The 11,815-nt window shown below is 42.6% G+C and overlaps 2 protein-coding genes across 14 annotated transcripts in view; both read right to left on the bottom strand.

Annotated features, from left to right (window-relative positions):
* Window positions 1–1,766: 1,766 nt before the first annotated feature.
* The window catches only part of gng2 (guanine nucleotide binding protein (G protein), gamma 2), a 43,392-nt gene continuing 33,343 nt past the window's right edge, over window positions 1,767–11,815 (bottom strand). For 7 of the 13 annotated variants that reach the window (XM_073919559.1, XM_073919558.1, XM_068212843.2 and 4 more), the window contains 2 exons: window positions 2,960–3,072; window positions 1,767–2,643 (listed from right to left, as the gene is read on the bottom strand). In XM_073919559.1, coding sequence (XP_073775660.1) covers window positions 2,515–2,643; window positions 2,960–3,046 — 216 coding nt within the window. In that variant the 5' untranslated portion in view covers window positions 3,047–3,072 and the 3' untranslated portion in view covers window positions 1,767–2,514. Of the gene's footprint in view, window positions 2,644–2,959; window positions 3,107–11,815 lie in introns of all 13 variants that reach the window. The other 6 variants (XM_073919557.1, XM_068212841.1, XM_021480573.2 and 3 more) reach the window with 2 other exon arrangements.
* On the bottom strand, window positions 4,071–11,664 carry LOC137487211 (uncharacterized). Its single transcript, XM_021480571.3, has 3 exons — window positions 11,523–11,664; window positions 4,633–11,194; window positions 4,071–4,304 (listed from the first exon to the last, which is right to left on the bottom strand). Exon 2 carries the CDS (start codon window positions 10,818–10,820, stop codon window positions 4,956–4,958), a length of 5,865 nt encoding a protein of 1,954 aa, XP_021336246.1. The 5' UTR covers window positions 10,821–11,194; window positions 11,523–11,664; the 3' UTR covers window positions 4,071–4,304; window positions 4,633–4,955.

Genomic DNA, 11,815 nt, shown 5'->3' with positions numbered 1-11,815 from the left:
AGAAGCTCCAGATTTGTCTTCAGTACTATATAATCTAATGTATATGCACACATATAGTATTGCAAAGCTTCCTATTAAAAATATGAATTTAAAAGATAGATTTGTGAGGGGTGTACTTATATATATCCTCCATCTTTTCTAGACATTTTAATTGCTGAATTTTGCTGATGAGCACAATTAACAAAAAATAAATAAAACTGGTGTGTATTTAAATTGGTCAACTATAAATCTATTGCTTGTCACAAGCTGCACAAAAAAAAAGTAAAGGTCAAAATCTGGCTGGATTAAAATCTTAATTTAAAAGTTTAAAAAATGTAACCAAACGTTTGGATTTGTTTATATTTGACTCACATTTTGATTGGAGGACACAACGCAGTATTACTTTATCTTTACTTTTATTTTAAACAAACATTTTATTGAAAAGGTTTTAAATATTGTCAAATTATATCATAATATCTCGATAAACAATGTTTGTATGTGTATTAGGGACACTTTGTCTTTGAGAAATTAACTTAAATACTCCCACTATATCTGTTTTTTTTATTAGCTCTGCCTCCTGAATCATACATTCAGCTTAGGCCTAAGTTTCATCTTTTTGTAACTGTTATAAAAAAGATATTGTGTCTGTCACTATGTTATGGTCAACTCTGTTAAATCAGAAATAAAATGATAGCAATCTGTATAAAACACTGATGGAAAAAGCATGTGACTTGGCATGTCACTATTCTTCTCAAAATCTCGTTAATTTGAACAAAATGTTTAGAATTCACTAATTAATTGATTGATTATTTGTCAGCTCTTATTGTGATATTTCAATAAATTTCCAAATTTAAAAAGAAATCATTCATTTAAAAAAAAAAAAAAAAACAATAATACAATGAAAATACATAATGTTGTAATTTAGACATGCCATGTAGTGTCTGGTTTGAAGTTAGCATCTTGATCTGAAGCATAGAAAATGTCAACCCTGTTATTATCAACTCAGTAAGCTAGCTCAGTTAACAACTAGTAAGTGTCAACTGTTTCCTATGACATTTATGCATTTATAACAATATATCAGCTTAAAGAAACTGCATGGAAAATGTTTGAAATGATACTCCCATTCAGGAGTAGGCTATGTGTAATTCATTCATTTTCTTTTCGGCTTAGTCTCTTTATTAATCCGGGGTCACCAAAGCAGAATGAACCGCCAACTTATCCAGCAAGTTTTTACGCAGCAGATGCCCTTCCAGCCGCAACCCATCTCTGGGAAACATCCACACACACACTCCGGACAATTTAGCCTACCCAATTCACCTGTACCACACATCTTTGGACTGTGGGGGAAACCGGAGCACCTGGAGGAAACCCATGCGAAGGCAGGGAGAACATGCATACTCCACAAAGAAACACCAACTGAGCCGAGGTTCAAACCAGCGACCCAGCGACCTTCTTGCTGTGAGGCGGCAGCACTACCTACTGCACCACTGCCTCACCTATGTGTAATTGTATTATTATAAATTTAGGTTTTCTGTTATAATTTTGTGGACTTTTAAAAATATAATATTTGTTATTTACTTTAAATAATATTTGTTATTTCCTTTAAAAACAATGTTTCATTCTGATTCACAAGCTAAAACTGATAATAAAAGGGTTACGAAAAAAAACAGTGCTATGATTTAGTATTAAAGCTGGTTTCCGCTGTGGAAGACATTAGGGAAAAGCTGCTGTTTACAGCCAGGACAGCTTGTCTTAGTAACTGTTTGAAGAAAAAAAGAAGACAGCACTTTGTCAGGCTTCATGCAGTTATTATTGATATCACCACAAATAATAAAAACATAGAGCACAACACAGCTGAACTTGCTAACATTTTTGTACAAAGAGTAAAAAGAGAACTATATGCTTAAGACCAATAAAAGAAAGATCTGTTTGCTGTACAGACAGATAATTTTCATCAGCGTCTAAAGGTATTTCATTTTAGGAATATTTGTCCAAGCGTGAATCCATTAGAAAACTTCACCAAACTGTCATTCTTTAAATAAAAAACAAACAAACAATTGCTGTACCCACAAACGGCTACAGAAAGCTACCTAAATGGTAGGCAATATAGCAATTTCATCTGGAAAAAAAGATTTAAAAAGAAATAGCACAACAACTTTAGTAATAATCCACGTGGGATCTAAGATCAGTGATCAGATTAACGACCACAGCCCACTTAAAAACAAAAATCAATAAAGAAAGCATCTGAAGACCTCATCAGAACCACAGAAACCTTTGAATACTTGAATTAATTTTCACAATACATCCTGGCTGATCTGCTACAATGACAGTCACTCGTGGCTCCCTCCTGAATTTCGACAGACTCCCGTAACTATCTTTATATCTCAAGGCCACTAGGTGGAGTGAGTGGCTCGAGTGGAGAACTGAAGGCTTCTCTCCAGCTCATCTCTCCAGCCCTTGTAAAAGATCAACGTGTTTTTATGTCCGTGAGTGTTTCCCAGAGGGAGCAGGTGAGTCCATGGCTGGCAGCGCGGGTTACAGGATGGCACAGAAGAACTTCTTCTCCCTGAAGGGGTTTTCGGATGCAGGCACGGGCGACAGCAGGGGGTCCTCCTTGGCATGGGCTTCGCAGTACGACGTCAGATCTGCTGCTGCTTTGGAGACCTGAGGTTGATAAACACATACAGTAAACAAAAACAATGCTTATTTCTTGTTAGATTGGGGTAAAGTTGGTTCTACATTCGAACATTCATTTATTTTTGAAGTCATTTTTGAACATTGCATGCAATGACTTTAAAATAACATGAGCACTATTTAACAACTTTGATGGTCATTGGCTGCTAATATAATTTCCCTATTTATAATTTGAACACTTTTCTGAAACAACATCAAGAAAGTCTGAATGTGCGAATATAAAACCAAATTTACCTCAATTCTAGTCAGTATGAGGATTTGGAGGAAATTATATGCTCTTTCTGACCTTTATTCTGTCAATATTGGCCTCCATCTTGAGCTGCTCCACCAGTTTGCGAGCCTGAGCGATGCTAGCTGTGTTGTTGGTGGCCATGAGGCTGGCGGTTCAGGCCGGTTACACTGGAACGCAGATGGGACAGCTGATTCAGGGAATCTGATAAGAAAGATAAACATTGAAAAATAAAATCTATACAAAAACTAATGATTTTTCACAGAGATGGCGTACACTCAAAAAATAAGTTTTTCTTTGTGTTCAAACTGCTTATCTAATTTAAATAAGCAGAATCAACACAATTCTTCAGTCTTTTAGGGGAAAACTTTCTTGTTTTATGTTCAATCTACTTAAATTTGTAAAAACAATTAGGTTAAAGGGTCACGAAACACCAAAACACATTTTTTGAGCTGTTGACAGTCGTATATGTGTCCCACACTGCTATAAACACTATTAGGACACCTATATCTCACTAAAAAGTGTAAATTGGTTGTTTTTGCGTTATTTCAAGCAAATTCGTACTTCCGGTTTGAAACTAATTTTTGAAGCTGCGTCACGGTCATGACATAATAGCGTGTATTCCAGCGTGCAGACTGGACGTCTGTGCCAGAGTGAGTCTTATTACGTCTTACAGTGTGATGCATTAATGCATGAGTAAGGCTTGGTTCAAACCAATCAGCGCGCTCTATTGTGCAACTTCATTAATATTCAGTAGTGTCACAGTGTTTTCACGACAGAGACGCCACGTTGTGTTGGCAAAACAAGCGTGAAGTGTTGCTTTTAAAGTTTGCTGCCGTTAAGTTTTGTTTTCATTTTCTCTCTGTGAGAGTGCAGCTGGCGTCACGTGTGGATTACAGTGTACGCGACGCTCGACAACAATAACTTACGTGTCTAAGGAGGATTATTGTTTACCTGAGAGCTGTTCTCATCTGCAAACGCTGAGATCTGGATTCGCTTGTAGTATTCTCATCATAAAGACGCGGCTCTAATTACTGGTGATTGTCCTATCTCTACAGATTTGGTAAGTGTTAATGAGAATAGCTTAGGACTGTAATAGCTAGCTCTTGAATAGGGGAGTTGAGTTGGTCTGGGTGTGTTGGTTAGAACACCAAAGCCGGAGAAGGAATATACTTGAATGATTTATTGATTACAGTCATATGCAGAGGGGGAGCCAGTTGTAACTTGTATGTTTACGTCTTCTAACAACATACATGGAATGGGCATGGATACTGGATGATGATGATTGTATTGCCTTGTGCTTAAATCTTCCTTAAGACGGCATAGATCCAACTTTGCATACATCTATGCATGTATGAACTTGTAGAGCCGTGTGTGGTGTTTGTTTGTGTGTGTGTGTGGTCTGTAAATAAACAGAATAAAGAACATATTTGTTATTGTGTGCTTATTACTCCATCCACAATACAGATAAATCACAATACATACATGTGACATAATTACATTAACTACTGGCATCCCCAAATGTGAACATAAGGCAGTATTTAAGATAAATGAACATAATATTTGACTACATAACAAACAACTTGTAATATAACAGTTTAACTGAATGTGAGCTCCCTCACGATATAGGCCTTATTAGCATTCACTCATAATGTCAGCTTTGCATACTCAAACTTAAACAAAGTCCTCCAGTAATGTCCTTAAACTCAGTCAGAATGCACAGTACTCACTTTTCCTCTGGACGCACACAGTTTTATAAACTAACAGGAACAAACAGCAATCATATACAGCCGTGAGTCTCCAGACTTCGCTCGGCTCGTTTCTCTCCGCGTTGAGTGAACGTAATGACTGATTCACGGAGAAATCGGAAGTGCGCCGAACTGTGAAGCACTCCACATCAATGCGCGGCAATGCGCCATAATAAAAGTCCCCGCGATTCAGAGTAAGGCACTGCTTTATATCACTGTTACAGTCTCTTATTTGCAGCCTTTCGCACAGCCGCCCCCAAATTGCATGCAATTTGTTCCTAAGAAAGGCCTACTGTCTTTGTGAGTCATGACAGGGGAGCGGACTCTTCATCTGATTCTGGGATGGCTGGGAGGACAATGAGACGGGCAACTGGTCTTGTGTAAATTTTGTCCTTAATCTGAATATCCACTGACCTTACATGCTGATCAGCGCTCAGGTGCACCTTTATGACTTTTCCGATTGGCCAAAGAGCCCTTGGGAGTTGAGGGTCCATCAACAGAACTACCGAGTTCACTGTGAGGTCAGCTGTGTCAGTATGCCACTTCTGCCGCTGTTGCATGGTGGGTAAGTAGAATTTTATAAATCTGGACCAGAAGTGGTCTGCTAGGACTTGACAGTGCTTCCATCTTCTTTTGCTAAGTCCTTCACTCTTATTATACACCATCTGCGGTAGAGCTCCATCAGGCCGCCCCATCAAGAGGACGTTTGGGGTGATAGCATCTACATCTGCAACATTAGATGAGGTATATCCTAGCGGTTTCGCATTCAATATTGCCTCTACCTCCAGCAGGACGGTATGAAGGACCTCATCAGAGATTGACTGGGCTCCAATGACGGTATACAAAGCGGACTTGACTGATCTTATCTCCCGCTCCCAGGCTCCACCGAAATGGGGAGCTGCAGGGGGGTTGAAATGGAAGGCAATCTTCTGCTTTGCTAGTAGTTGTTGAAGCTCTGCAGCCATGCTATCAAATGACTCCCGAAGCTCCTTCTCCCCTGCCTTGAAATTTGTGCCCTGATCTGAGTAGAGTTCTGCTGGAGTACCTCTACGGGCGATGAATCTTCTAAGGCTCATTAAAAAGGAGTCTGAGTCCATTCTGTGTATGAGGTCCAGATGTACTGCTCTGGTAGTGAGGCATTTGTAAATAATACCCCATCTCTTTTCTGACCTGCGTCCCAATTTAATCTGGAAGGGCCCAAAACAGTCGACGCCAGTGGAATAGAAGGCTGGCTTATACAAGCGAAGACGAGCCTCTGGTAAGTCTGACATTTTAGGCACTGATGGCTTGGCCTTCCACCTTCTGCACTCCTTACACTGATGTTGCATATGACGTATTGCTTGCCTTCCACGCAGGATCCAGAATCTGCGCCGTATTTCTGCATATACCCGCTCTGGCCCTGGGTGGCAAAGGCGAGAGTCGTAATCCTCCATAAGGAGTTTGGTGAATGGATGACTGGGATCGAGAACAATAGGGTGTTTGGATCCAGGATCTAAAGTCTCAGCCCTTCTCAATCGACCACCAACTCGCATGATTCCTTCCTCAGAGTCTAGTTCTGGTGATAAGGTAAGTAAGCGACTGCTATGTGCCACTGGCTTGCCCCTTTTCAGGCACTGCAACTCTTCTTGGAAACAGTCTTGCTGAATCTTCTTGTAAATCACCAGTTCTGCTTGCTGATACTCTGAGGCAGCAATAGGGTTACTTAAATCAGTTGCCCCATGAAGCTCATGTGCCACCGCCTCAATTAGATCCTTCCAGGTTGTGTATTGACTATTTTGTACTGAAGATGGCCAGTCAGGATTGGATATGATACCACAGAAGACTGACTTCCTGCACTCTGACATATCTGGATCGGCTAACTTTGTCGGCTGGGATGGCCAGTGATGGGGTCCTTTAAGAAGAAAGGATGGCCCATGACTCCAGCGATTGGGCAATGCTAATTCTTCTAAAGTCTTTCCTCGTGTGAGGTCATCCGCCGGATTCAGCGAGGAGTCTACATAATGCCATGAATCAGGGTTTGTAAGCTCCTGTATTTCAGCCACGCGTGTTCCCACAAATACTTTGAACCGGCACGACTCTGATTGCAGCCATGCCAGCACTGTCGTCGAATCGCTCCAAAGTATGATTTCATCGATTTTCAAGGTAAGCTCTCTTTCCAACATCTTGGCTAATTGTGCTGCTGTTAGGGCACCGCAGAGCTCCAGACGTGGAATTGAATGTTGTCTTCGAGGAGCAACTCTTGATCTTGCTGCCAGAAATGAAAGGTATACTTGGCCTTGGACATCTTCTGTCCGCATGTATGAAACGGATCCATACGCCTTTTCTGATGCATCACTGAATATATGGATCTGTCGGGAGACAATGGCTTGATCCACATGAGCTGGAACATATGATCGGGGCAGTGATAGATGAGGCAACAAATGGAGTTCTGCTTCCCACTCCTTCCATGCCTGCTGAAGCTCGTGAGGAAGTAGTGGATCATCCCAGTTGCGATGCTTATCCCACATACTCTGTACCAGTAATTTGGCACGGGTGGTGTAGGGTAATACAAACCCCAGAGGGTCATACTGTCGAGCCAGAACTCTATACACATTCCTCATGGTCAGAACACAATAGTCCAATGGACGACTCTTATAGCCCAAAGTGTCAGACTCCCAATGCCAGCTAAGTCCTAGAGTTGATTCGGACAGACCATTCTCATCATGTGATAGCCACCGTTCCATACTGTCTGATCTTGCATCTTTTGGTAGATGGCTAATGGCACTTGGGATGTTGCATGCCCATTGCCGAATCTCAAATCCACCAGATGATAAGACTTCCCTGAGTCTGTCTACTAACCTCTTTGCTTCTGCTGCAGTTGGCAAACTCTGGAGGCAATTATCGACGTAGAAGCACCGTTCCACGGAGTCCTTAACACCATCCTCTGGATCACTACAATCCCTGACGTGCCGATGAAGAGCATAGGTTGCACAACAAGGTGAGCAGGTCGTGCCGAATGGTAACACTTGCCATTCAAAGGTATCAGGTGGGTCTTCTCGTCTGTCTCTCCAAACAAATCTGAGCAGTGCCCGATCTTCTGGCAGGAGCTGGACTTGGTGAAACATAGCCTTTATATCTCCACTGACTGCGACACCATGTTCTCTAAAGCGCAGCAGAACACCAAGCAGAGAGGCTCCCAGGGTAGGTCCAGGAAGAAGGGCATCATTCAGATTCATACCTCTAAACTGATAAGAACAGTTGAAGACAAGCCGATTCTTACCATTGTGAGACACTAGGTGATGTGGTATGTACCAGGACTCACCATCTGCTGAGATCTCGCTTGGGTCCAGCTTCCTGACAGCTCCTGTCTTCACCAACTGGTGGATCGCCTCACTGTAAGCGTTGGCACGTTGAGGGTCCCTTGCCAACCGTTTCTCTGTACTCCTCAAACTCGGCAGAACCACCTCTTTAGTTGCCTGAAACAGAGGCATATCCTTTTTCCTTAACAATGGAGTGGCATACCTGAGAATTCCAGAAACTTCCACTCGCTTAGTCTTTGTCTCCAGGAGCTCCACAGCCTCGTTGTCCTGTTTTGACCTCACTACTAGCTTATCCTGTTGGAAAGGCAACACGTCTAACTGCCATAGTTTTTCTACGTTTCGCATCAATTCAGTAGTCTGTGGCAAAACACTGGTAAGTAGACACTGACGTGATGTTGTCCACGGGATAAGGTGAGTAGGACCCTGAAGTGTCCAACCCAGTCTTGTGCAGATAGCCGATGGTCCTCCAGGGGGTCCCAACCTCACTGGCTCAACAGGACTGAGTAAGTGGGGATGATCTGCTCCTATTAATAGAAGTGGCTTAACATGCTCAAACGGCTCAATCGGGAGGCCTGCCAGATGTTTGTACTTTTTCTTCAGCATAGAGATGGGATACGTGTGATCTGCTAGGCTGAGGCGTTGTGAGGTAAATGCATCTCTAATCCGGAAACCCTTTCTGGGATGTGCAGAGGATGATATGCAGAATGAGACAGTTGATCCCTCTAATGTTTGGACATCCTGTCGTATTGTGCGAAGAATAAGATCCTCTTGTTTACCTTGTAGTCCCAATTGATCAGCGGCTTCTGGGAGGAGCATGGTGCGCTCCGACCCATCATCCAAAACCGCGTAAGTGTCAAGAGTTCTGTCTTTATTTCGAAGAAGTACTCTCACCACTTTCAGCAGCACCCTATTGGAAGCTGATGGACGATCCAAATACAAAATCTCAGCATTGGTGTTTACTAAACAGCTCTCTTCTTTGGGTGGCTCAGCTGCAGGACGTGTGTTCACCTGATGAAGAACTCTTAAGTGCTTCCCTTGACACAAGTCACAGAGTCGTTTAAGATCACACTGTGCTGCTTGGTGAGATCTTCCACATCTCCAACATCTTTTATTTGCTTTTATCCAGTTTATTACATCCTCCCTGTTGAGCTTCTGAATAGCTGGGCACTTGTTAAGAAAGTGCTCTGAACTGTCACAGTATGGACAGTATGGTCTCATCTTGCCTCTCCCTTTGGTCTCAAAGGCACTTTGACTTTCTCGTCTCATCCCCTTACTCTCCATCGAGCCCTCTGCTCCATGAAGCACTGAAGCTGCTGGTTTACTATGTCGTTTCTCAGCTTTGTAACTTAGTAACCCTTGTACACGTGTGTTGGATGAGACATCATAACCCTGACACCACGACTCATAATGGAGCCATTCTGCCAAATCTAACAAGGTATGAGTAGAGCCTGAACGGTGAAACATCTGACGGCGAAAATTTGCCCTTAACTCTGTTGGAAGTTTTGTAAGCAGCCGTGCCACATGCGAGCCACATCTTAATTCAGCTTCCCCTTCAGGGCCCAGTGTTTTTAGCATGCCTACTAAAGACTGTACATGCAAAGCAAACCTTTCAAAAGCTGCTGTGTCTCCTCGCTTTATCTCTGGTGAGTCCATGACTGCAGCTATCTTCTTTAAAGCAACATGATGTGGCTGCCCAAACTTCTCATTCAATGCAGCCATCGTGTCAGAGAATGGCATGGGTGAGTTAATGTATGAGTCCGCTATTAGGCAAGCTTCCTCCAACCTCAGATGATCTACTAAAACCTGATATTTGAAAAGCTCTGAGGAGTCTGCTGGCAACAGATTCATCAAGGCAAGCTTCAGCCGGGAAAACTCCATTGGGTCTCTATGAATGAAGAAAGGAATTTTTGGTGCCGGCCCTCTGTATTCTTTCTCTTCAAATCTAACTGATGAAGACTGATATGGTAAGTATTGAGAGGAGGCTCGTTGAACTACGTGAGGCCTAGCTGAGTGTCTAGGTGGGATTGCAGGTTCAGAATGATCTATAACATGAGGGGAGCCAGCAACTGGAGAGTAATGATGTGATATTCGAGGTTGAGACTGAATGGCGTTAGGCTGGCTAGCCTTTCTAAAGTGTAGAGGTTCTGTTCTCATGGGTGTTGAAGCCTGATGACCCTTTGATGTCAAGCGGGATGCAGCACTCTCTTTCATGAGTTGGAGGTCATTCATCATTTTATCTATGATAGCAACCATATCCTTTTCATCACGCTCTGGCGGTGCTAATACTTCTGCAGATGGCCATGGCGGAGGCGGGGCCCAGTTATCATACTCCTCAACTTCAGGTTGGGCTGGGAAGTCAGGCTGAACAGGTGGAGGTGGCATTGGCCATTGTTCTGACATGGGTATCTGTGCTGAAGTTGCAAAAGAGCGTTCTCCCTTCTGGTTGCTCCAATGCTGCGCATAACTGCTTGGCATAGCCTCAATATGTCTATTAGGTAGGGTACTTTCAGTCTGTACATTATACTGCACATTTCTTTCCTGTCTATGTGATATTAAAGTATCTGCCCACTCGGTATATGGTTCATTAGAACATAAACTGCCACCAGGACTGTAATTATCATACTCACTGACATCCGATTCCCACTGAACCTGACGAGGCATTGGTGAATGTGCCATTTCCGTAGCTGCTCCTCCTTGTTGGGAGCTCCAGCCCTCTAGTCCATGCATATGCTGTATTACACTTAAATGAGGTGAAACATGCGTCTGCTGTCTTATTGGTCCAACCTCATAATCCTCAAGATATCTTGGCAGTCTCTGCTGTCGCTTAGGTCGCGTAGATAGGGACCGGGATGCTTCACAACTTTGTTTCATGTTCCCAGAACAACTGTGTATCCGGCTCGAAGGACCAAAATGTTAATGAGAATAGCTTAGGACTGTAATAGCTAGCTCTTGAATAGGGGAGTTGAGTTGGTCTGGGTGTGTTGGTTAGAACACCAAAGCCGGAGAAGGAATATACTTGAATGATTTATTGATTACAGTCATATGCAGAGGGGGAGCCAGTTGTAACTTGTATGTTTACGTCTTCTAACAACATACATGGAATGGGCATGGATACTGGATGATGATGATTGTATTGCCTTGTGCTTAAATCTTCCTTAAGACGGCATAGATCCAACTTTGCATACATCTATGCATGTATGAACTTGTAGAGCCGTGTGTGGTGTTTGTTTGTGTGTGTGTGTGGTCTGTAAATAAACAGAATAAAGAACATATTTGTTATTGTGTGCTTATTACTCCATCCACAATACAGATAAATCACAATACATACATGTGACATAATTACATTAACTACTGGCATCCCCAAATGTGAACATAAGGCAGTATTTAAGATAAATGAACATAATATTTGACTACATAACAAACAACTTGTAATATAACAGTTTAACTGAATGTGAGCTCCCTCACGATATAGGCCTTATTAGCATTCACTCATAATGTCAGCTTTGCATACTCAAACTTAAACAAAGTCCTCCAGTAATGTCCTTAAACTCAGTCAGAATGCACAGTACTCACTTTTCCTCTGGACGCACACAGTTTTATAAACTAACAGGAACAAACAGCAATCATATACAGCCGTGAGTCTCCAGACTTCGCTCGGCTCGTTTCTCTCCGCGTTGAGTGAACGTAATGACTGATTCACGGAGAAATCGGAAGTGCGCCGAACTGTGAAGCACTCCACATCAATGCGCGGCAATGCGCCATAATAAAAGTCCCCGCGATTCAGAGTAAGGCACTGCTTTATATCACTGTTACAGTCTCTTATTTGCAGCCTTTCGCACAGTAAGTGAGCGACCAGTACTCTTTGT

This window comes from Danio rerio, chromosome 13 (assembly GCF_049306965.1).
Source record: "Danio rerio strain Tuebingen ecotype United States chromosome 13, GRCz12tu, whole genome shotgun sequence".
Classification (NCBI taxonomy): domain Eukaryota; kingdom Metazoa; phylum Chordata; class Actinopteri; order Cypriniformes; family Danionidae; genus Danio; species Danio rerio.
The sequence above is the reverse complement of the archived record's forward strand: the minus strand, read 5'-3'. Positions and strand labels throughout refer to the sequence as shown.